The sequence below is a fragment of the Hyaloscypha bicolor genome, assembly GCF_002865645.1.
Source record: "Hyaloscypha bicolor E unplaced genomic scaffold K444scaffold_73, whole genome shotgun sequence".
NCBI lineage: Eukaryota > Fungi > Ascomycota > Leotiomycetes > Helotiales > Hyaloscyphaceae > Hyaloscypha > Hyaloscypha bicolor.
Window position 1 is genome coordinate 819,609 of NW_020194575.1, and position 27,298 is coordinate 846,906.

General features: G+C 27.3%; 4 protein-coding genes across 4 annotated transcripts; 2 read left to right on the top strand and 2 right to left on the bottom strand.

Annotated features, from left to right (window-relative positions):
* Positions 1 to 267: 267 nt before the first annotated feature.
* Positions 268 to 1,399, top strand: K444DRAFT_663518 (uncharacterized protein; the record flags this gene model as incomplete). The annotated part of the gene is made up of 2 exons (XM_024886840.1): positions 268 to 706; positions 802 to 1,399. The coding sequence occupies exons 1-2, from the start codon at positions 291 to 293 to the stop codon at positions 1,397 to 1,399; spliced, it is 1,014 nt and encodes a 337-aa protein (XP_024736836.1). The 5' UTR covers positions 268 to 290.
* Positions 1,400 to 4,688: 3,289 nt separating this feature from the next.
* Positions 4,689 to 6,758, bottom strand: K444DRAFT_561614 (uncharacterized protein). The gene is made up of 2 exons (XM_024876950.1): positions 6,314 to 6,758; positions 4,689 to 6,261 (listed from the first exon to the last, which is right to left on the bottom strand). Exons 1-2 carry the CDS (start codon positions 6,704 to 6,706, stop codon positions 4,726 to 4,728), a joined length of 1,929 nt encoding a protein of 642 aa, XP_024736837.1. The 5' UTR covers positions 6,707 to 6,758; the 3' UTR covers positions 4,689 to 4,725.
* Positions 6,759 to 7,782: 1,024 nt separating this feature from the next.
* Positions 7,783 to 8,698, top strand: K444DRAFT_652822 (metallophosphoesterase domain-containing protein 1; the record flags this gene model as incomplete). The annotated part of the gene is made up of 3 exons (XM_024885836.1): positions 7,783 to 8,181; positions 8,217 to 8,576; positions 8,619 to 8,698. The coding sequence occupies exons 1-3, from the start codon at positions 7,788 to 7,790 to the stop codon at positions 8,696 to 8,698; spliced, it is 834 nt and encodes a 277-aa protein (XP_024736838.1). The 5' UTR covers positions 7,783 to 7,787.
* Positions 8,699 to 8,955: 257 nt separating this feature from the next.
* Positions 8,956 to 9,171, bottom strand: K444DRAFT_529223 (uncharacterized protein; the record flags this gene model as incomplete). The annotated part of the gene is made up of 1 exon (XM_024874788.1): positions 8,956 to 9,171. A coding segment is annotated over one exon (216 nt), but the record flags the coding sequence as incomplete, so codon positions are not given.
* Between the last annotated feature and the right edge of the window lie 18,127 nt (positions 9,172 to 27,298).

The following is a 27,298-nucleotide window of genomic DNA, read 5'->3' on the forward strand; positions in this document are numbered from 1 at the left end:
CACAGCATATCAGCCGATGCTTTGCACCTTGGCTGCATTTTGTCTCATAGTCTGGCCATTCCTCGAAAAAAATGGTTGTCATCATTTGCGCAGCCCACATGGCTGTATTTTATCAGCTGAACATCATGTCTCACCAACTTTCGACGATATAACCTCTCCATGCTTGCCTTCCTCTCGAAATTGGCCATCATCTCCGACTGAATACTCTCTTCAAAACATTGCTGTCTCACAGTCAACACTTTCTTGTCATATACTATCTTGCTTTCACGCAGTTATCCATACCTCCCATCATGACACCACCACTCACTCGAGCTGACATTGAAGCAGCCATTGCAAAGTACGCTCCAGTCCTCCAACTCCACCCCAACGAAAAGTACGTGAACTGCTCTGTCGAGTATTACCTTTCCCAGGCAACTTTGATCGACAGCAAAGATCCGAAGAACAACATCGTCCACCCACTCCAATCCCAACTTCCCCAAGGACCAAGAGAGGGCACACGGTACTCTTTCCACATGGACCCGTCGGTCAAGGCAGGAGACTTCAGCACAGCAAAAGCCTACGTCAACGCTCTCTGGATCAAAACCACAACTTACACCGACCTGCAATTTTGGTTCTTTAGCGCTTACAATGGACATGGAACAGCGCAATTTAGCAGCCTGCTTTTGAACAAAGTCAAGCATCAGGGCGATGTTGATCTCACTCCGTTGTATGTGTTGAGGAAGAGTTTTTCACCTATTTCATAATTTCCACATCTTCCGAGACGATCTGTCAGGGGCGATTGCTGACTTCCGGGCTATCTAGGGGGGAGCACTGGGCGGATTGGGAGTACACTTCAATTCGCATCGACAATGCGAGTAAAGAGATGATCGGGATTATTCTTTCGGAACACGGCACGAACGTCTTGCACGGCAAGGACGAGATCCCAAAGCTCTTCAAGATGGTCAATGGTATGCATCCGGTGATCTATTCCAGCTTGAATGGCCATGCAAATTTCCCCGCCCCGGGTCCGAATTTCTCAGAACACAGGAAGGTGTTGGGGATTCCAGTGGGTCTGGAGTTCAACTTGGTCAATAGTACAGCGGACGGTGGATTAAGTCTCGATTGTTCGAAAAAGTACCAGGTTGTGGCTGCAGATTGGTTAAAGGGCAGTCCTGATGAATATGTGACGCCAGCTTGGGTTGGGTACCCGTATCGCTGGGGTCCAGAGGGGACGTCGATCTCGATGGATACCAATACTTTGGCCGCTATTTTGAAGGCGAGTCTGGGTGATGATGCTGATCCATTGTTGGATACCCCGATTGAGTTGTTGGCAAGTTGGTTGCTGCATATCTTTGTGAGAGCCGATATTAATGGGGTTGAAGCGCCAAGCGGACAAGCCCCGTGGAGTGGCAAGTATTGAGGTTGTAGGGATACGAGAATACTTAGCAAATTTCTAATTTGTTCCTACCCATGGTAAGCCTCGTCTGCTGGTGTCAGCATTCCGAATCTGCAAGAACATAACACGGAATTGGCGAGCTCCATGAATGTCATCCTGAGATTTGAATAAAAAAGCGAAGATAAGGAGTTGCGAATCTTACATGTCGTCCGAAGATCTGGTCGGTTTCGAAAGTAAAAGTCAACTTCTATTCCACGAAATGAAAGTGCCACCACTGTCATTAACCTCTCTTATTCTGGTATAAACCACCGCTTCCACGCAGGCGACTGGTGTTTGCCGCCTACATTGCATGAGAATAGCAGTGAAGAAAACAACTGCTTAAAATACCCCACGTAATAACCCCTTTACTTTTCTACAACCAGCTCCAACTCTTTCAAATAATACTCAGTCGATATTATACTGCAATCTCACAGTGATTTATGGCTTCAGAGCGAAACTACAAGCAAGTGATAATGAAGGAGAGACTAACCATAAGAAGACCCATTTATATTCCTGAGTAGACGGTGCCTTCCAGTGCCTGATGGCTAATACCAGGACCTCAAAGGGAAATCCTAGTCACGACGAAGGTTGGTGAGAGTGGACTGCTAAACGCAAATGACTGGCGGAGAATTCGAAGGTGAGGTTTACCTCCATGTGACTGGTGAATCAAATATTGGGAGAGTAAGTAAATTTAAATAATTGTTCTGGATCGAAGGTGGTAATGGCCTTGTCAGAAATTAGTGAGTGAAGCGAGCCGTTGAGAGGGGCGTGCTGAACAACGCGGGCGACTGGAATAAAGTAAGCCGGGATCGTAGAGTACAAGTGCAAAAGCACAGTATGAAGCCCACCAACCAAGAATTCCTATATGTCTCAAGGGTAGCCACTGCCACTAATACTAACGATGATAGAACAGCTTGAGCATAGTGCAACGCGAAAATAACAAAGCTCAACCTTCTTACCAAGTGGTTATCCCAAGGTTCCCGGAGGGGATTATCTATCATCGGGTCTGCGAAAGGGGAGATCGCCGGTGGCAAGTCTGCTAATAGTGACATTAAACGTAGCAGTGATGCGGTGTCAGGGAGCAGCCGGTCCAGTGACCCGTGGCACCAGGAGAGTCACGGAAATCCAAGCAGTCTAGGGTCGTTCAGCACCGGAGTTTCATGAGCAAAAGAGGGGACGGTCAGGGTAAACGTTAGACAAAGGTGGAGATTTATGCAACATCGATGCCACATCTAAAAAACCGCACCTCGGACCAGCGATACTGCAAGACGATATACGTGTAAATCCTAGCAAGGCAGAATCACATCAGCGGCACATTTTACTGATAAAGGGATGCAGGATCAGTTGGGCAGGGGTCAGATAGAGGTGGACCGTGGAAATTCATGCAACAGTTTAGAATTTCCCAGAGGACGGGGCTCCGCCTGGCTGATCCCTGAGTCAGTCAGTGCCACGGCCTGGACAAGCTGTGGAAGTGGAAATGTATGTGTTTGTGTAAATATATGTATGAATGATCGTGCCCTAAGGGCGGTGAAGAAGCTATATATATGCCTGTACATAGCACGTGACATGCCCCCTCAAAAAGAAGAAAAGGAATATCCCTATTCCTAACCAATGCCATTCAAATGGGCCATTTGCCCTTTAATATAAATTGCGAAGGAGGAACGAGAGCTCGTTATGAGAAGTGAGCTTGTCGGAAGGAGGGAGCTCGTTATGAGAGCAAGAGTGAGAGGAAGGGAGCTCTTTATAAGAGCAGGAGTAGAGGGGCTCGTCGTGAGAGCAGGGGCAGAGGGGCTCGTCGTGAGAGCAGGAGTGGAGGGGCTCGTCGTAAGAGCAGGAGTGGAGGGTTGTTCTTCGTCTCCCTCGTCTTTATTGGCGGAGGCAGAGGGGCTCGTAGTGAGAGTAGGAGCCGGTATCTCTTGCAAGCATATCCGCTGAACCACTTGAACGATCTGTTATATTTGGGTATCTGTAAGGGCATCCTTTTGGTTAAACCGCTGAGGGGGTTTAAATCGTGAAATAAGAGAAGTGCAAATCTCAGAGACAGGAACGGACGAGAGGAGACGACGTTCCAGGGGTATAAGCTCTGTGGAGTACCAGAAAAGAGCAGTATCACGAAGGCAGAGGGGAAAGGCTATACGAATATCGTCTTGCTGAGTCTCTGCTAAGTATAAGAGCATGTACGTAAATGCGAAAACGTCTATATAAACCACCGTCTTTCCGGTTATAGCCACACCTTCTGGATTAAAATATCCAATATAATTGGGGTTGGGGGCTATTCTGGAGGATGGCGTGTATGTGGGTCGAGGACTCAATTAAGAGCTCGCAATAAGGTATCGATATGGAGGTCGAAATCTTAGGGCATTGCTACCATGTTACGGCCTGGACAAGCTGTGGAAGTGGAATGTGGTGTGTTTGTGTAAATATATGTATGAATGATCGTGCCCTAAGGGCGGTGAAGAAGCTATATATACGCCTGTGCGTAGCACGTGACAGTCAGCGAGTCCGCAAGAATGTTGAAATTAGGGGCCTGAGGCCCCTAATAGGCTTAGTAAGCCCTGGAACCGAACGCCATGGGGCTGTGCACTAGCTTAATACCCTGTCCAGCTGGAATACCCTGTATAGCTGGAATACCCTGTACGGCTGTACGGCTGGAATACCCTGTATAGCTGTAATCGGTTCAGCTGGCATAGGGATTTAGTACATGTGACTTAGGGGGTTCAGGGCTATATATACGGGCTACTTACCACTGTAGAACAGCAGTCAATTCAGTACCGTTTACTTGGTTTACATTGCAAGCACGTGACCCTAGCTATATTGCTTTAGCTAGTTCAACAAAGAAGCAGGCTTAAGGCAGATGGAGGCTGTAGGGCCGCCAGCGATAATTTTAGCGGAGCGGCCCATTTTGCCCTAAACTCGTGCATTTATATTAGAACAGTGACAAATGTAAAGAACCTTCTAGTTGGAAAGCCCTTTCTTGCTATGGAATAGGTATACAAAAGTAATTTACTCCAAAACAAACCGGGATTAACAGGATCACTATGTAAGTCTTTCCCCGTCCAGCGTAAAGAGTGAGAAAACACCGCCCTAGGCATCATCGGACGAGGTCACTGTCAAAGAGTTTAGCATAGATTGTGAAGATGAAACTGTCGGCAGACATGTACATACTGACTGCGCTTTGGTGGGTATTCCAATAGGCGGCCGGATTTACATATTATAAATGAGGGTGATGACAGGTCACGAAAAGGAAAACACATAGAGGAGAATATTCATTCCCATTAACATTGGTCTGCGAAACCGCAAGTACATTAATCTCAACCGATATGCGGCAAATAAGTGGTCCATAGAGGGGATAAAAACACTCTGCTGTCTAGGTATCCGACATTAATAAAGCACTCAATAATCAGATAGGCCCTCCCGAGTATAACGAGTACAAAAGCCAGGAAAATAGCTAGTAGAAAGCAGATTTCAAAAAGATCATGGAGAGGTTTACGAAGCGATACCAGTTTCGAGAAAAGCCTCTCAGTCCATGAAAGGCTTCTGCCTGCAGACACAGCCGCGCTCGGTACATATTTCTTGACTCGTGGCAATAAATTGCTCAACAACGAATAGAAAGCTTGATAAGTTATGGCTAATGGAATTGGAGCAATAAGAGCCAGACAAGATATCCTCCACAGAAGTCTTTCGGTATTGGTGGCGAAACTGTGGGAGCTCCATGCAATGCAATGAAGCCCACCATAGACCATTGCTGTTATAGAAATGACGAGCACTCCGATGAGAGAACCGTGCATGGTCAATTCTGAAAGTCGCAGCGCCAGAAAATTCGTTTCTTCTATTATGAGCATTCCGGATTGACCAAAGAGGCCAGGATGAATTTCTGCAACCTTCGAGGCTAAGGACAATCTAGTAATATCAATTTGACTCAGGCTGACTGACTCAGGCACTCGCGGCGCGTCTTTCAAGGCGAAAATGGTGCCGGGAACCATACATCCTTTTCTGATTACCAGCTCGGGTGAAGAAGACGAATCGAGCTTAGAAGACACCTTGCGATCTTGCGGCCTGACTGGTGGGGGTGAAGGCTCAGATGGTGGAAGAGAGACCATCTGCTCTATAATCGCCTGTTCTGGTATAGGTTGCACCGTAGTGGATGGCAAATCTCCGACATTACTGCAGGAATCAGAATTGACTTCGAAGACCAAGCCTGAAACAGTCATGGTATTTTTTCCTCCTGCTGGCTTCCCTGAAGGCCCCCCACTGCCCCTGTTAATCATAGGTGCCCAGAACTGTGCCTCTGCGAAGCCTTTGTATTCGAAAAAAGTCCGCGATTTTCCATAAGCAAGTCGATTCTCGTTAAGTTTGCTATGCATCCACAGAAATGCACACAGTGGCTGTGTACGAATCAGCGGCAGCAGTGTAGGTTGCTCGATATCTTGCGGTTTTTCCCACCAGAAATATATGGCGAAGAGAGTACATATGCCATGCGCAAATGTGTTCAGCTCAAGCAGGCTGATGGGCAAAGATTGGGCCAAACGGGCAACGAGTTGAGTGCAGAACCACAGCGTCTGGATCGCTACAAGAACTTTAGCCATGCTGCTAGCCTTGCCCTTGTCCCGAATATCGTCAACTGATATATTTTCGAAGTCGTCCATGTACCCGAGCCGTATGAGGATCTTAATGCCAGCCTGTGTGAATGTTACATGTTCTTGACCCTTCGGGAGAAAGGGTCTCTCCGCTTTGGAACCATCAATGGCGAAGCCACCCATGGTGGCGTAAAATCCATGTGTCAGCGTCCAAGTCATCCGTGATCCGGAATGAGTTGATGTGACCTTGTGAGAGTTGTCTGAAGGCGGCTATAGAAAGTCAATCATCTACTTGGCGGCGGAAGCGTTAATGTTGACATACCTCGCTGGAGGACGGCGTATCTTTTTTCCTAAAATTCAAGCGGGCAAGCCACCTTCTGAGGCGAAGGACAAATAATTCATGTTCAGGACGCTTCTGGCGGCAGTGATCCATCATAAACTCAAGCATTTCTTTCGCTTCTAGCCTTTGATAAAACGCAGTGAAGACCACCATTTCAGGGATCAGCGAGCCCACGACTACCCAACCGACTTTTCGCCATATCTGCTTTGTGTGGCCACGGTGCCCAGGCAAGTTGAGATGTACACAGCTCCAGACACATAGAGAAAGTGTAATAACACAACTTGAGACCAAGCCAAATGTCCCACGCCTGGTTGGTTCTGACACCCATCTCCCCTCATGCTCGGTTCCATTGCCAAAAATAGAGGAGGCACTCATGAATAATCAATGGCCCCGTCGGGCAAATACAAGTCAAGGCGATATAATAATGCTCGCTGAAGAAGTACAAGTAATGCTAAGCAGGAAGAATAGAATGACGGGAAAATGAAAAGCGGTGCCCGTGCTGAGCGCCACGCAACCTATCGTTGTTGCCTATTTTTAGAAATAGCCGAGACTAGACTGCACACATGGTTGGTAAGTGGGGAAAAGTAAAACGACCCCCCGGTGTCGATTAAGGGTGTCGATTGGGGCAGGGTTATTAACGACTTGCATAGGCTACTGAAGCTCTTTTAAAAAAGAATGTTAGATTTTTTAAATATAAGTATAAGCTAGTATATTATAACCCTCGTATTATAATCACGTGCTTCCTAATTTATAATAAAAAGATTCCCTAAAATAGTATTTTAATTTAAGGAAGTTTATATACTAGTTAATTAAATTCTAGTTTTTAAGCCTTATAAGGCCCTATAAATTTTGGGCTTATAGGGCTCGTATATCTGGTTTTAGGGACTTATTCGCTAAATTTCTGGGCTTTCTTAAGCTTACCTTTAAGCTATAAAATATAAAATATTTAACTTCTTTAATTTAAAGAGCTATTACTAATTCAAATTTTATAAAAAGTTTATATTTGTATGGCTCTTAATTAGCGCTATGAGGAAATGAAACAAGTATTAAATTATATTAATTACTTATAAAATTAAATTAATTAAAGAAAAAGCCAGAGTTTTGGTGTTCCTGTCCAAGCGCCTCTACTTTGGGTTAGTGGCCAGTCGCCTCCCCAATCGACACCCCCAATCGTCACCGGGGGAGGGGCGGAGGGGAGGTCGTGCGATAAAAGTTCAACAAATGATAGTATCAACTAGTGGCCTTGGCCAAGATAAATACAATCTAGAGGGAAACTTTTCGAAACTAAGGAGTGTTTTGCAGATCGGGGCAACTTGAACCATCTGTTGTAAACCTGGCCAATCCGTGAAATCGTCTGTCGTGATTGTTTGAGGCGGATTTTAGTTTCGCCGGGTTCCGAGACTGTCGTATCTACAGAAGCAACCATTTTCTAACTTCATCAACATCCATCGCAAATATGACGCCCCCAACCTCAGGCCTTGACGCGCTCTTGAGTCGACGCGAGCTAAGCACTTTTCAGCGATTCTGGTCGTCACCATTGAGATTTCTCGCGAAAGCACTCTATGCTCTACTGGAGCCTGCCATTCCTGCGCCGAAAGACGGGATCCGCGTTGTGTGCATTTCAGATACTCATAATGTCCGGCCACAACTTCCGGATGGCGATATCCTCTTACATGCAGGCGATCTCACCCAATCCGGGTCCCTCAAGGAATTGCGAAGTCAAATAGAATGGCTTGATTCGCAGCCACACAGGTTCAAGGTAGTCATTGCCGGAAATCATGACCTGTGCCTTGATCATTCAAAAATGGAGGTGCAAGATGAAAATAACGAAGCTGTGCAAATCGATTGGCGTTCTTTAATTTACTCGAAGACTCATCCACCACAGTCTGTTTTTATGGAGGCCGACCACTAAAAATATACGGGAGCCCTTGGACTCCAAAGCACGGGAACTGGGCATTCCAGTATCCTCGCGTTGGGCCAGACCCTTGGAAAGGGTCCGTTCCTGAAGATATCGACATTCTTCTCACACATGGCCCGCCAAAACACCATCTCGACCTTGGTCACCTGGGCTGTTCCTTTCTCCTGCAAGAAATCCATGCAAAGACGCCACTCCTTCATGTTTTTGGACATATCCATGCCGGATATGGCAGAAGAACGGTCGTGTGGGATTCTTTTGAGAGCGCTTATGAGCGCGCGATTGGGGACGATGGTTCGTGGTTGGATTTGTTGCGAATGCTGATATTCAGTGTTTCTTGAATCGGAGAAAATGGGGACGGAGGGCGTCGAGGTACGGTCTTGGTAAATGCGTCCTCCGTTGGTGGTTTTCGGGATGAAGGACGGCGAGAAGCCATCACTGTCATTATCTAGTTAGGCTGTAAGAATACTCCACGGAGCCTGTCAGATTATATCGTATTCATATACTTTACACAGAATAAATGTGAGGATCTTCGATCAAGATGTTCTTTGCCAAGAATTCCTTGCAAGCTTTTGGATCATCTGCCCCCCAGAAAGATATCCTTCTCATTTGGGATATCGAGTCGTGTCTCCAATTCCGATACCTCCGTAGCCCACTGCGGCACTTCTTCCAGTATTGTCGGCTGCGTAGCCAATGCACCCCAACCATGTTATAGGCGGTGCATTCCTCGGCAAACCTTCTCAATCAACCGATTAAAAGCCCTACACATCAACGCTGTCAAAACAGCAAGAATCGCATAGCGCTGAGGATTTGTGTCTTTTGGGTCGAGGATGGCATTTACTGGCCATTCGGCTCTGTTGAAAAAAGATTCGAGTTCGTTGCGCAGTTCGATAATGTCGTCTGTGACGATGAAATGGTAGAGGCGTACAGTGACGAGAGGGGCGTGTCGGTAGGAGAGTTGCGTTTGAGATAGCTTGCTCCGCCGCGACGCTAGATAGATCGTACGAGGGGGCGGTTGGTGATGAGGTACTCGGGTGTTACGTTTCTGACCAGTTGGTCGAAGGAGGGGGAGCGTTGGAAGAGATGTTTTAGCCCTGAGAGCATTGGGAGTTGAGTTGTTGCTGCCTATGGGCGTGAGAAGTTGGTTGGACCTAAATGGTGGAAAAAGCTTCAGTGTTTTTGGAATAGTCGATCAATTTTCTCTCTTTTCTGCTTCGCATGCAGTTAGTAAGCTTGCCGCTCTTGCTCAGGCACTAATCACCCTCGTCTCAGTCAACTCACCTGAGCTGCGTAAGCAACCTGAGCAACTCACCCGAGCACCCTAAGTACCCTAAGCAACTAATCTGAGCACCCCGAGCACCCCGAGTAGCTCACCTGAGCAAGCCTGAGCATCTTGAGCAAGATTTACTAAATTATTACGTATTTTGACTTCTTGCTTTTTAACTAATTATACTTGATCTAATCTTTATTCTCTTGTATTACTTTTGTCAAATTTTAATACTAATACTTAAGAAGCTCAAATAAATTCCTAAAAAACCCAAAGTAAATATTTTTATTTTTTAATCTCATTATTTTAATATTCTTAATATTTAAAAAGAAATTAATAAAGGAATTCTTTATATAATTTTATAATAAAGACTTAAATATTAAGTCAGAAATTATTAATATATTTTTATTTTTATTTTTTTAATTAAGAATAAAGAAAGATTTTATTTAGATTTTATAATTGGTTTAATTTATAATTAGTTTAATTTAAAATTAGTAAAATAATTATTAAATAATTATTATAAGTATAAGATCTAGGGCCTAAAAGGCATAATTAGATTATTTTTATTTCAATAATTTAAAGCTAAAGAAGAGAATAAAATCTCGAAGAAGCCTTGAATTTAAATAATTACAAGCTATATATAGACTCATATATTTACTAAATAAAGTTATAATATATAACCTCTACTTTATTTCTCGACTTCGATTTTATATATCTAGTTAGTTCTAATCTAATTTCTATTAATATTATATATTATAATAGTTATAATATTATTTCCGAGCTTTAAAACTTCTTATTAAATTTTCAAGTTATAAGTTATATATTAAGAACTAAAGGCCTTTTATATATAATTAAAATTTTTATATTTATATTATATAATTCCGGTAATATATTATTCTTAATATAATTCAATTAATAAAAAATATTTTAAAGCAATTCTAGCTATTCGAAATTCTTATTATAGAAGTTTTAAAGAATTAAAAGGCTATTATTTAATAAAAATACCGGATATTACTTTAAATTTAAATTTTATTCTTTTTATTAAACTCAATACTTGAGTTTCTTATAAAGCAACTTTATTACTAGTATTTCTTGAACTTTATAGCTCGTTTTCTGATTTTATAATTTTAATAATAAAGGCTTTAGGTTTATTTATTTAAAAAGAGAATTATTTGGGTTTTTATATAATTTCTTTATATAAAATACCGGATATATTCTTATTAATTCCGGAAGTTTAATAAAAAAAAAGATATTTAACTTATTCTAGAATTTTATATAAGCCTTTTATTTAAGAAGCTAGTTTGTAATTCAAATAGTTATTTTTCTAGTATTTAATAATAATTTATACTTTATTTTTTACTTTAAAGTTTACTAATTAATAATATTTATTAGTTTAAATCATATTATAATCTTATATTTATATTATATTTTCTTATACTTTTTATTATAATTTATAAAGCTATATTACTAGGACTTTTACTTCTTATTTATTTAGCTTTTTCTTTAAGATATTTAATTATACTTGAATTTTCTAATTAAATAATATTTGTTAAAAAAACAAATTATATAATATTATATATAAATATAGTATTATTATATAAACTAGCGAGATTACAGCTTTATAAAAGTTTGAAATTTCTCTTTTTCTTTTTCTTTTTCTAGTTAATATAATCGAGTCTTCTCTCTTACCTTTATTTTTATTATACTATTTTCTTATTAGATTATATTAGATTAAGAAATATAGTTTTAATAAATTATAAAGCTCCGGTTTACTTAAATATTTAGGGAAATTATATATTAAATACTTCGTTTATATTATATAATTAATATAAAAGAAAATATAATTTTTATTATAAAGCTTTATAAAAAAACTCGAGCAAATATTATAATATTTAATATAAGAGAAAACAGGAATTTATTAACTCGGAAATATAAGAAAAAATAGTAATATACTAGTAATTAAATATAGCTAATAAGTTATAAATATCTTTACTTTTATTATTTATAATTCTATAATTATAAAATACTAAATTATTATTCTTTTATAATTATAAAATATATTATTATAAATAATAAAAAAATATTTTTAAGCTCGAGCTTTAAGTTAATTAAATTATAAAATATAGTTTTATAAGATATTACTAAAGCTTTATATTAAAAAAGTCTGGTATATTATTAAACTAAATAAAAATATATATAATATTTAATATATTAATTAAAGAAAAGGCAAGAATAAAATTAATAAAATAATAAACGAAATAATAAAGTTAAAGCTTAAAAAGAACTTTAAAAAGCTTAAAGAGAAGCTTATCTAATATAATAAAAATAAAGCTATTATTTTATATTATATTATTTAATTATTTTCTAATAAAGATATTATTAAAGTTAATAAACTAATTTATATTAAAGTAATTATTAGTATAGCTATTTCTTCGAGAGTTATATATATAGTTACGAGATTCAGGAAACGAGATATAAGTAATAAGATATAAGTAATAGAATATAAAATATAGAATATAGTTATATAACCTTATATTTTATATATAACTTGACTAGTAGACTAAACCCTATTAGACTTAGTAGATTTAGGGATTATATATTAATACTATAATACTATAATTCTTATTTTCAAATATTAACTACTTTACTAACTTTATATATTAAGTATTTTATATATATTATATATTATATTATATATTACTAGTAAACTAATATTAATTAGTTAGTATTTATAAATTAAAGAAGATTTTAGATTAGTTCTAAAAGTATTTAATAGCCTAAAACAAATCTAGTCTATTTTATATTAAAGAAAAGAACTATTTATTAACTTTATAAAAGCATTTAATAGCCTATAAAAAAGATATCTAGCTCTTATTAATTAATAAGCAATTAGTCATTTAATTATTTAATTATTTAACTTCTATTATCTTTTAAAACCAACTTTTTTTAATCTTAAAACTACTTTCTTAGAAACTATCTTTTCTATTTATATAATACCCTAATCTATAGGACCTTTTTTCCGGAATATATGCCTTATATATATCCTTAAAGCTTTTTAACTACTACTTCGATTTTACTATTAAATTGAATTCTTTAAGCTTTAAATCTTTCCGGAATTATAATATTTTACTTTCTAAATTCTTATTATAAACGAAATTTTTAAGAAAAAAATATTTATTTTAATATTCTAATATCTTTATTACTAAACCCTTTCTATAAATCTATTATAAACTATCTTATCTTTAAACCCCTTTTATTATAAATTATATATATATATATTAGCGAGAAACTAAACTCGGTTTAATATAAATACTAATAAAAGAAAGAAGCTAATTAAGAAATAAAAGAATAGAATTAATCTAGTAATTATAATAAAAAATAATCTTTAGAAATATCTAATTATTAAAATATATTAGTATATTTTATATAGAAAAAGTAATAATAATCTATAGAATTTATTTTAGAATAACTTTAAAAACTTTAATACTATAGTATTTAATTAAATTAGTTATATATTATTATAGAATCTATAAACCTGACTTTAATATAGTAGTATTTATATTAAATAAAACTATAAGAGCCTTACTATTATATAATCCCTTATTAATTTTATCTAAAAAAAAAATATATATATATATATAAAATAAAGCTAATATTATTAAAAATAGCCCTAATTAGATTAGATCTTCTTTAGAAACCTATTATATTAATTTATTTTATTCTAGAGGAAACTAAATATAAAAGAACTAGATATTCTTAGTCGAGAAATTAAGCTATTTATTTACTTTCTTTAAATTAAAGCTATTTATTACTTTTATCTTTACTACTATTATTATTACTATTAAGCCCGAAAATCCATTAATTAGTATTTACTATTATTACTAGAAAGCTTATTAGAAAAATAATAAAGATATATTTCGAAATATAGAAATATAATAAAACTAATAGTAGTTTTAATTATAAACTTATTATTTTTTCTTAATATTTATTAATATATAAAGCTTTTAAAAGAAGTACTAATAAGAGCTTTTCCTATTATATTAAAAGAACTAATATAAGACTACTTTTATAATAACTAGTTCTTTTAATATATATATAAAAAGACTTATATAAATATTTATAGCTTTTTTAAAAGCTCTAATTTCTAATATTAAAATTTAAATAAATGAAATACTATTACTTTAGTAATTATAATAGCTAAATATTCTAAAAGAATACTATTCGAACTTATTTAAATACTAATTAATAACCTATATTAATTATAATATAGCTTTATTTCTATTTTATAAAATACCGAATTTCTATATAATAAAATTATTACTTTCTATTAAGATTTATTAATATACTAATATATAGTTTCGGACTCTTTTAATAAACTCGGCTAGCTTATTAATAAGCTTTAATTATTTATTACTACCTATAAAAGAAGTAATAGATTAATATTAAAACCTATTTTATTAATTAATAATACTATTCTTAAAACTCTTTAAGCTATTATTTATTCGAAAATTATTAATATAAATTTAGCTATAATTCCGGAATTTGTAATAATTATATTAAGTTCTATAATTATAATAATTATATTTCAAAATTATATTATATATATAAGAGATCCGAATACTATTTCTGGAAATATATACCGAAAAAATAAGAGACTAAAAAGACTTAATTTAAAGATAGAAATATTTACTAATTTAGATTTGAAAATACTTATAACTTTAATAAATACTTTAGTAATACTTATATATAGTATATTACTAAAATTAAAAGAAAAAAGGATAATAAAAGTAGTAAAAACAAACTAGTATATAATACTTTTAAAGCTTTATTAGCGAAAACTAATAAAGAAGAGAAATATTACTTAGATTTCTATTTTATTTTAGTTAAGAGCTTTTTAGCTACTTTTAGTACTTTTATTTTACTAATAACTTTATCTAATATCCTTATAAATAATCTCACTTTTCTTTCTCTTATATATTAGATAATAAGTAAGAACTATATGTTAAAGCCTATTAAACCCTTAATAAAAAATGCCTAGACTTTTATAATTAATAATATATTAAAATATAATACTTATTACTTTTATAGAATTATAATTAATATTAGAGCCTCTAAATACTTAACTACTAGTTTTAATTAATTTTAAGCTCTATAATAGATTAATAATAGTATTAAACTTAATGAAATTATTAAAGATTAAATTAATATTTAATTTAGTATTAGATTGATATTTTTTATTAGATCTATAATAATAAATATATTAATTAGTTAAATATAATTCTATATTATATCTTTAAAGATTCTATTTTTATTTAGCTTAGCTAATATAAATAAGTTAGAAATCTATTTTAATAATCTTATTAATTATCTTATTATTTTTACTAAATACTATATATCTATAATATAATGTTTTAAATACTTTTTTCTGCTTTAAAATACTATATTATAAAGCTTTATTTCCGAATTCTTTATTTCCGAATTCTTTATTTATAATTTTTGCTTTTTTATAAAAATTAAATTATAATATTTATATTATTATTTATTTATTAATAAGCTTCGAAATATATTAAAATAAGCAGGCTATAATATTAATATAAAAGCCTTTAAATATTTTATAAAATACTATAAATAATATTAGAAATTCGGATATTTACTAAAATAATTTAAGTTTAATCTAAAAAATAATATTAGCTTTAATTACTTTATTATTATTATTATTTTCTATATTTTTAATAAGCCTATATTTCATATTATTAATAAAGGTACTTAATATTAAGCCGGCTAATAGCTTTAAAATATTAGTATATTATATATTTAAAATACCCTAAAGTAATATTAAATTAATATTTATTTAGGCTCTTTTAATTAAATTATAATAAATACCGAAAAGCAGTTTACTAGTAAAGAGTTTATTTAGCTTATAAATATTATAGATACTAAGATTAAAATTGTTTTTATAGAAGCTTATAATTCTATTAGAATTATAAAATACTATTATAGCTCGATTTAATATATTTATTTTATTATTATAGCTAAAATTAATAGAATTAATAAGAATACTATATTTTAAATAGCTTTTAAGGCTATTAATAACTTTATAGAATCTAATAGTATTATTTTAATTCTTTTAATTTATAGTATTTTATTTCAAATAACTAAATATAATACTCTATTACTTATTATATTATAGTAATTAGTAGTATTTAAAAAGGCAATAGTAGAAATTCAGAAGCTTTAAACTAGATATTAAATTACAAGTATTCTAAATACCCGAAATAGTTCTAGTACTACTAATATTTATAAACTTCTCTTAAATTCAGATATTTTTATATAATATAAAAGAAATACTAGTTAATCTAGTAATTGAAATAGACTATATAAGCTAGTAGCTATTAATAGAAAGAACTATATACTAGCTTTATTATATAATAATATTACTTTCTATTTAATTTCTATAAAGCCCTTTTATATAGGAAATATTAAGATTAATATATTTGAACCTAAATATAATTCCGAATTCTATAATAAAGCCAAAAATAATATAGATATAATTTCTCTTACTATTTCTACTATTTCATTAAAGTATATAGAGGATACTCTTATAAGAATCCTAATATTATAATATTTCTATAGAATAATAATTTATATAATAATTTCTATTAAATAAAAGTTATTAAACTTTTAAAAAAAAAATATTTTCAATTCCAGATTAGTAATTAATAAAGTTAAAAGTAAGGGTATTAAGAAGAAGCTAAAAAAGTCAAGATTTATTATTTAAGCTTATAATAATAAAAAGAAGTATATTATATTAATCTAATTACTTATTATTTAATATATTAGCTAGAGAATTATTATTAGTATTATTACTATAATAATAAATATTACGGAATTATATTTATATAATATCTTATAAGCTTATATTTAATTATTAATCTTATTTAATTATAATTTTTATAATAATTTATCTTATAAGCTTATTAGAGAGCTAAATCTAAAGAATAATTCTATTTTAAAAGTTATAAAACCACTATATAATATATTAAAAGCTAGAAACTACTAGTTTAAAACTTATTATTTCTATTATATTAATAAGCTTTTTATAAAATAGTTAACTTATAATTCTTGCCTTTTTTATAGCAAGTAATCTTTTAGAATTATCGGCTTTTAAACTAATAATTTTATAAAAATAAAGTAACTAAAGCTTTAAAAGGCTAAGCTTTTAACTAAAGAATATAAATGCTTTACTTTTAATAATAATCTTAAGTTTAATAGAAGTATTATTTATATGAATATTACTAGAATTACTTTTATATAAAAATACTAGTATAAAAATGTCTTAATTATTTCTATAAAGAATATTATTATTATAAGAAATATTAATACTATTTATTAAAATCTTTTTATTAAAAAGTAATATATTATCTAATATATTAGAGAAATATATATTATATTAGTCTATTAATTAGAAGCTTTATATAATCTATTAATTGCCGTTTAAGCTATTAAATCCTCGAAAACTAATATAAAGATACTTAATAAGTATATTTAATAGTAAATTGAAAATATTATTAAAAAACTGAGATTTATAAAGCTAGTAAAAGAGTTCTTATATTTAATTGTTTTTATAAATACTTTATTTATAAATAATAGAGATCTCTTTTCCTAAATCGAATATATTCTAGTTCTAATAAATAGAACTAAATATACTAATATTATTTACTAGTTCTTTATTAAATATAAGAGAGTTACTAGAAGTATTCTAGCTTTAGAACTTTATAATATAGTTTACGGCTTTAATATAGACACTTTAGTTAAATCTATAATTAATAAAGTACTAGAAATAGAACTATTACTAGTAATTTATATAAATTCGAAATTATTATATAAATGCCTTATAAATTAAATATTATTTAAAAGAAATACCTAATAATTAATATAATAGATTTTTATTAAGTATATAAATAATAAAATATTATAGAAATTAAATAAATTAAGGGAAAATCAAATTCTACTAACTCTATAATAAAATCTAAGCTATTAAATACTCTTAAATACCTTATTAATATAAATACTATATAGCTAAATATAGAGAAATAGATTAAATATAAATGAAGTAAAAAATAAATATATAGAATAGAAATATAGAATAAAAGAATATATAAATATATAGAGTATTCGGGAAATCTAATACTAGGCCGGATTAGGAAATTAGTATATAATTAGAAAGAAATACTAGTATTAATATAACTATTTTTTTAGAAGTTATATATATAGTTATAAGACTCGAAAAATGAAATATAAGTAATAAAATATAATTATATAACTTTATATCTTATAAGTAACTTAATTAGTAGACTAGATCTTATTAAGTTTAGTAAATTTAGAAATTATATATTAATATTATAATACTATAATTCTTACTTTTAAATATTTCATATTTTATATATATTATACTATATATTATTAGTAAATTAATAGTAATATAATAATCTTTTAAAATAAAATATTACTAATTCTTTCTAATTAAAATTATAATAATAGTTTAAAAGATTTAGAGCTTTAAATATATAAAGAAAAAGGAAATATATTTTAAATAAACTAAAATAATAAAATATTATTATAAATTTAATATTATAAATCTTATAATAAAAAATATATATTTCAATTTTATATTATTTATAATATTTAATATAAAGTAATTATTAATAAATTTTATATAATAGTATTAATAATATATTTCTTAATTTAATATAATTTAATAAAAAAATAATATAATAAAAGTAAAAATAAAAAAGAAAACTCAATTATAGTAATTAAAGAAAAAGAAAAAAAAAGAGATTTCAGGCTTTTATAAAGCTATAATCTTACTAGTTTATATAATAATACTATATAATTTATTTTTTTAATACTTTCTTTTAAGATATATTTTTTCGAATATATTAGTCTTATATTTCTATTTTTCTAGCTTTTCTATTTCTAATTACTTTTAATATCTTTTTAAATCTTTTAAAAGCTATTTTAAGTAATAGATTTATTATTTTATTAATAATTATTTTAGCTATAAAAATATAAGTTATTTAAGCCTTTTATACTTTTCTAGAATTTTAATTAAGGAATAAGTAATTATAATATATTTGAAATAATTATAAAAATAAGAGCTTTTAATTAAAATAATTACTTTTTTAATTATTTTCTAATATATAAACTTTAATTCTATTTCTTTTAATATATTATAATTGGCCTAAGTTCTTAAAGATCTATATAATTTATTACTTTTATTTTATATATATATAATAAGTATTATATATTTTAATTTATAGCTTAAAGTAATTACTAAATATAATTTCTTATTTAGTTATAAAATTAGTCTTTTATAAAATATCATAATATATCTTCTAATATTTTTCTAATTAGATTTATTACTAGCTTTATTAGTATTAAAATAAAGAGTAAAATACTTAAATTCTTTTTTAGAATTATAGTAAATCTTCTAATTTAATATAAATTAAAGATATTTTATTAGATTTTTAAATATATATTTATAATACTTAACTAAATTACTTATAAATTATATTAATTTACTAAATATAAATACTGTATTCGAATACGTTAATATTATTATAAATATAAAATATTTAATATTTTATTAATATTTTATAATATTAATTCTTTTATTTTTTTTAAATAACTATTTATAATAACTTATAATTAAATACCGGAATAAATTCCTTTTTATAAACCTTTTATATAATTTTAAAGTAATTAAAAATTATTAGTAAAAATTATTTTTAGTTAAAATAAATAATATAGTTTTTTTTTATTTCTAATAACTTTATAATTAAGAATTTTAGTGATTTTATTTAAAGGCTTGGCCTTAAATTTATTAAATAATTAAATAAAGAACTAATTTATATTTAATTTATTCTTTATAATAATAATATTATTATTAATATAAATAAAAAGCTTAATACCTCGATATATATATAAGTTAGCTAGACTTTATATAAAACTCTAATCTTTTTATTTCTTAATAAATTAGTTAGTTCTAATTTCGAGTAGCTTATTTTAGTTTATATAAGCTTTATAATATCTCAAATATAAATCCGATCTTAATATTTATATTTTAAAAAAACTTTAAATAAATTTTCTTTTTTTTAAATATAATTCTATAAATATATTTTTAATATTAAACTAGTAATACTCTAGATTTTCTTTAGTAATTATTATTAGAAAAAGTCGAAATATATTTATTTTTATTATTAAAATAAATATCTAGTTATAGTCTTTATTTTTAATTTATATAAATTCTTATATAACTAGTTTTACTTTATATTATTTGACTTCTTTATTAATAATAAATTTAATATTAAAAACCCATTTATAATTAATTAAATTAGTTCTTTCTAAAAAAAAGAACTTTTTTTTAAAAGTTATTTTCTAGTAATTAAATTATCTTATTTATAATTATTTATTTTTAGAACTTAGTTTATATAAAGTTATTTATTACTTTTTTATAAGATATTAGAATTAGAATTTTTATTTTTATTTTTGCTCTAAATATATAATTAAAAATCTCTTTTATTACTAGCTAATTATTTAATAATATCTAGTTTTTATTTTAAAAATAAGTAATTATAACTCAAATAACCTTTATTAAATACTTATTTTCTTTAGTATTTTCTTCTCTTTTTTATTTAAGATACTTAATAAAATATTAGTAAATTATATTTATACTTAATATAATACTTATATCTAATTAATTAATTAGTATATTTTCTAGAATATCCGAAATAGAATTATTAGATTTAATATTTATAGCTAATAATTATATAATTGCCTTCTTATATATAAAGATCTAAGGTATTAGTATTATTAGGGCTTAATTTATATTATTAATAATATAAGGCAAAATTAAATTATTTTATAATCTAGTAATTAGTTATTTATAAGAATTAGGGTTTTACTTATTATTATTTCATTTCTTATAAAAAATTAATTCCATATTACTATTTTTTATATTTGCTTTTATAAATCTTAAAATATTTATTAAATCTTAATATAATAAAATAATTACTTATAGAATTGAATTTGGCGTTTTTATAAATATTTTTGTTAAAGAAATATCTTTTTTTAATTATTTAATTACTAATTAATTTACTATTATATTTAATATATTATATGAATTTTTCGGGCCTTATAATTATAAGTTAATTATACTCTTTTTAATAAGTTTATTAACTTATATTATTATGCTTTATTATTTTACTAGTAAATTTAGTATTATATAATTATAATATATATATCTGAACTAGTATTTAGAATACTAAAGCTCTCATACTTAAGAGCTTCTTTTCTTAGTTTAGAATTCTCGGATTAAAAGCTACTTTATCTTATTTTCTAAGCCTAGAAACTCGATTTTATAATATATATAATATTATATCTAATTACTTATTTATATTCTAGAAAATATACTTGAAAATACTTTATAATTTCTTTTTTATATCTTATAAATATATTTACTTACCCAGAATTAATAAGCTTATTCTTATATTTATATTTATTTATAAACTTCTTATTTTTATAAAAGAAATACTTATATTCTTATATTCGAATATAATTAATTCTTAGCTTTTTATTAAAGAATACTTATTTGAAATAAATTCTTTTATTATTTAGCTTTAGCTTATTATATATATAATTTTAAATATAATAGTTTGCCTTAATAGCTTTATTTTAAAACTTTAATAATAAATTTTCTTTTTTTAATAAAATATATATATTATTTATTATAATTTATATATTTCTCTTAGCTAGTTTATTCTAATATAATAATACTACTATTATATTTTATAATTTTATACTTTTATAAGTCTTTTAATCTTATATTATTTTAAGTAATTCCGGAATATTATCTAATTATATTTTCTTAATTAGTTTCTTTATCTTATATTTAATATTAAGCCTTTAAGTTTATAAATATTATATAATTATATAATATATATAGGGTTATATATAACTAAAGAATATATAATAAACCTCGGATATTATAAGTTAGGGATATTAATAGCCCTTTAATATTATAACTAACTACTATTTATATTATATACTTTAGGCTTATAAATTACTAATTATATATATATTATTAGGGCCTCCTGTTTAGAAGAGGCTTCCTTAGATCTTATAAGAGAAATAGAAATTAGTTCTATATTAAATTTAATACTATAGTTTTATAACTTATTAATTTATTTTATTATTTTATTACTTACTAATAAATATCTTATAAGCTAATCTCTTTATTCTTAAAAGAAATAGTTTAATAAGTAATTATATTTCGAAATCTATAAAATATATAACTTCTTACTAAAGCTATTCCTATAAAGGAAATTAACTAAATTAATCTTAATACGAGTAATAGTAAAGGCTTGTCTAATACTTTTAATAGGGCCTTTTAGAAGCCTTAGAGAGCTAGTAATAATAACGAAAATAATTCCGGTAATAACTAAGATATTGAGATTAATATTCAAGTTATTACTACCCAAGTTATAAAATAGGGCTTATATATTAAAGTTAAAGTACTCTAATAAAAGCAAGAATTAATAGATATAATTAATTAATATATTCTATAATTAGAATAATATAAGAATATTCTTCGAAATATCTTATAGTTTACTATATTTTATAGAAACTCTATTTATAAGTCTATTTTATCTTTTTTAGTAATTTCTATAGAAGAACTTTTTAGAATAGAATTAGAATTTACCTTCTTTCCTAATAAAATAAGCTTTAAGTATAATTTCGATATTATTTATTAAGAACTATTATATAATATTCTAAAGATATATTTGGACTAAAAGAAGCTTTTTAAAATCCGAATACTCGATTTATATTATAAAAAGTCTCTTAAGAAATAGAGAACTTTTATATTTTCCTAAAAGACAGTTTTTGAAATCTAACCTTAGACTTATAACAGATACTTTTCTAGAGTTAATTCTATTATAATTGCCCTTAGAAATAAACTTTATAATACTTGGAAGGCTATAATAAAATAAAGCCTACTAATATATGAGATTTATTAGAAGTAATTCAAGGCTTACTTGACTAATATATTTTAAATATCTCAAACCCGTTAGTAAAATACCTTTAAGAAACTTCGAGATCTTTATTAGAAAAATAGGAAAATAGTTATTAAGTTATATATTCGGATAATTGGTCTCGAAATTAACTAGAACTTATATCCTAAAAGAAATCGAACCGGACTCTTAATACTATTTTATCTAATTATAAGACTTATTAGATACTTATATCTATTTTCTTAGGAAATAAAGTAGTATTTATTTCCGAATAGCTTAAAAAGGCTCAGAAAGCAAAATATATTACTTATTCTAGATTAAGGAAAGTAAAAATAGGGAAATCTAATAAGAGTAATTTTATTCTTAAAAATTCTAATTTAGTAAATTCTAATTTATAAGGCTATTAAAAAAGGAAAAATAAGTTCCGAAAATTATATAAGAAATTCTGAGGTAATATTTTGGCCCTTTCTAGGCCCTACTAGAATACTAGTTCTACTTTAGATATAATTTATTAAACTTATAATTAGAAAGAATACTTTTTAGGAAATATAAAGTATTCTAAATATAATAAATAAACTTAGTAGAACCCTAATAAGGCCAAGATTATAAAAGAATTAAGGCGCTTATAGAAGCAGGTTTATATTATTATTATAGAGAAGTACTTTAGAAAAGATTTTCCTAAGAAATAGAGAAAAGAAAAGGCCAAATCTTAAATATTAATAATTTTGGCTATAATAAAAAAGGTATATTATTTTATATAACTATTTAAATAAGGTTAATATAGCCAGAAATAAATACCTTAGAAATATATAGCAGATTTAATAATACCGGATCAAATTATACTTCTTTAATAATAATTAGACTTAAAGCCAGAACTTTATTACTTTAGCTAAATATAATTAGAAATTTGTAACCTTTTATAAAAACAGATTTAAGGTCTATTAAGCCTATAATCTTAAGGTATTTATTATAGATAATTATAGTAAGATATATTCTTTTAAGCTCCGGTTTTATAAATATAAGAATATTAGCTCTTATAGTCTTATTTTTAGTATGAAATTTTATAAAGTAACCTTTATATAATATATAAATTATATTAAGAAATAATAAATATATATATTTATATAGCCTAATAATATTAAAATTCTAATATTAAAAGAGTTTAGTAAAGAGCTTAACTTATATCCTAAGCTAATATCTTAAGTCTTATTCTTAATTAAAGGCAAATGCAACTATTCTAGATAATATATTTCATATATATATAATAGTTATTAGATCTCTGTTTTATTATATAGTTCTAGTAATATTAAGTAAGAGTTTTTAATATAGCAAATTAATATCCTCTGGAAAAGAGCCTCCAAAATACCTATATATTTCCGGAATAATAAATACGAAAATTTTTTAGAGGTTTTTAATTCTAATAAAGCTTTGAAACTTCCTAATTTTAGTAATATTAAATACTTTATTAATATAAATAGTATAATCCCGTATAAATTCTTATATAATTTATTAGAGATCTAATTAGAAGTATTATATTTATATTTATAAAATATACTTTATAAATATTAGATAAGGCCTAATAAAAGCCTTATAGAAATATTTATTCTTTTTATTTCCAAAAAGAATAAAGAACTATACTTTTATATTAATTATTATAGACTTAATTAAATTATAATTAAGAATTAGTATCTGTTTTCTTTTATTAATAAGACTTTTAATTGGTTCTAAAAAGCTAAGATCTTTATAAAATTAGATCTTAAGGATATATATTATTAAATAAGAATTTATAGAAAATATAAATAGAAAATAGTTTTTAGAATCTATTATAGCTATTTTAGATACTTTATAAAACTTTTTAAGCTAGCTAAAATACTAGCTATATTTTAAATATATATTAATATTATATTTATAGGACTTCTAGATTATTTTATAATTATTTATTTAAATAATATCCTTATTTATTCCTGAAATAAAAATAAATATTATACTTATATTTACTAGATATTTACTAGACTATATAAAAATAACCTATTTTATAAACTTAGTAAATGCGAGTTAAATATTAAGGAAATCGAATTCTTGGGCTTTTTTATTAGAATAAAAAGTATTTGAACGGATCCTAAATAAGTCTATAGTATTATTAAATAGCCAGAACTAAAATCGTTTTATAATATTTAAGTATTTCTTGGATTTACTAATTTCTACTATAGATTTATTTACTATTACTCTCAGGTAATTATAGGCTTAATAGACCTCTTAAAAGAAATAGAAAGGGGCCGGAAATTCGGTCTCTTTATATAAATATATAAAGTAGCTAAAAGCTTTAAGACTTTAAAGAAAGCTTTTACTATAATATTTATTCTGGTTTATTTCGACTCTTTTAAGAAGATTTATATTAAAACTAATATATTAAAATTCGCAATTACTAATACTATTTTATAATAAGTTAATTCTAGTAATAGCCTAAAGAAATACTAGTATCTGGTAGTATTTTGGTCCCAAAAACTTTCCGGAGCCAAACGCAACTATAATACCTATAATAAGAAGCTACTTATAATTATTAAAGCCTTTAAGTATTAGTACTATTATCTTAAAGAGTTCAAGTTTATAATTGAGGTTATTATAGACTATAATAACTTTTAATACTTTATAGAAATAAAGTATTTAGAGAATTATTAAATATATTAGATAATATATCTTATAATATATGATTTTAATATTATTTACTATAGAAATACCTCAAATCTAGTAAATAAACCTAGTAAAAGGCCTAATTATAAAGAAGATCCTATTAATATAACTTGGCTTCTAATCTTTTAGAACAAGTTAAAAAAAGCTTTTATAATTGCAATTTAGAGATTTTTATAAATATCTAAAGAATTCCTTCTTTAAAATAAGTATTATTTAATATTTATTATATTTGTAATAGTTAAGAAGAAATATTTACTATAAGATAAGCAAATAGATTATTTTATAGATTCTTTAACTATAGAATTAGTTAAAAAATAAGATATAAGGAAATACCTTAAAGGTTCTATTATTATAGCTAAGGTAATAAAGATATCTATAACTATATTATTTAATAAAACTAAAGACTTTTCGGTTTCCCGAGTTTTTTAATTAAATAATTATAAATATTTAATTCCCTATATATAAATATATACGGCTATTAAAAGAGCTATAATACTAGCTCTTCTATTTGAATTCCTTCTAGAGATTATCCAGATAGCTTAGAAAAACAATTCTTAATATTAAAATATCTTAAAATAGAGGGTTAGTAAAAGAGATACTAAGAGAAAAGAAATCTAGAGAAATAATTCGGGCCTATTTAGGTACTATTCAAGAATTATTATATCTAATAATTCTGTTTTATATTAAGAAGTTATAAAGCTTTATTATAATAATCTAATAGCCGGATACTATAAAATAAAAAAGACTTTTAAGCTTTTTAGAAAGTCTTAGTATTAAAAGAATATAAAAGGAAATATTTGCAAGTATTATTAAGAATATAATATCTATTAGAGAATTAAGGCCAAGAGGTATTTGCTATATAGTTTACTTAGTAGTTTATTATAGTCTAAAAGACCCTAAAATAAAATCTTTATAGATTTTATTATAGGTTTATTATTATATAAGAACCTAATAAAAAGTCCCGATTTTAATATAATTCTTATAATTATTAACTAGTACTCTAAAATAGTAAGGTATATTATATATTATAAAATAGTTAATTCTTTAGAATTTATTAAAATTATATAGAAATATGTTTTCTCGATCTTTGGCTTCCCTAATAGAATTGTTTCTAATTAAGGAATAGTATTTACTAACTAATTCTAGTCTACTTTCTATTTCTATTTAATATATAAATAATATTTAAATATAGCTTATTATTCTTAGATAAATAATTAAATAGAAAAACAGAACCAGGCCCTAGAATATTACCTGAGATATTATTATAATACCCAAAAAAATAACAGGTTTAAAAAATTGTTTTTTGCGGAATTTATATATAATAACTCAAAATATTAGATTTTATAAAATATATCTTTTTATATATATTACAGATATTACTCTTAATTTCTATAAAATCCTAATAGAATTATAAAAAAGATACTAGCTATATATAAGAGGCTAGAAATTCTTAAAGCAAAGTAGAGAAAGCTTAAAAATCTATAGTATTATATATAAAATAACCGGGAAATCTACTATAATAGGTACTAGTTAGCTAAATACTATTTTAAAAGAGCCTAGGTAATAATATTAATAAGGAATATTAAACTTAAGATAAAAAAGCTTGAGCTAAAATTTATAGATTCGTTTAAAATCCTTAAATATATTAGTAATTCGGTATATAAATTAGAACTATTAAGTATATATAATTATTTATATCTAATTTTTCATATTTCTCTTTTTAAGAAATATATAGTAAAAAAGAATTAGAAGCTATATCTATATTTTTCCGGAGAACTTCCGGAATTAGTAAATAATAATAAAGAATAAGAATAGAAAATAGAAACTATTATTAATTACTAATAAGATAATAGAAGCAAGAAGTAATAGTATTTAATTAAATAGAAAGCTTAATCTAAAGATTATAATACCTGATTACCTGCTTTCTCTAATCTTAAAAACTCTAAAGAACTTCTAAAATTATATAATTAAAACTATAGCTTAAAATCCGAAATCACTTTTTAATAATCTCTTAAAATTAAAAA

Excerpts from the sequence above, each read along its gene's own strand:
- K444DRAFT_561614 (XM_024876950.1), bottom strand. The coding sequence starts at position 6,706 with ATGAGTGCCTCCTCTATTTTTGGCAATGGAACCGAGCATGAGGGGAGA. Across the intron at positions 6,262-6,313 it reads ATACGCCGTCCTCCAGCGAG|CCGCCTTCAGACAACTCTCA; the intron begins GTATGTCAACAT and ends GACTTTCTATAG.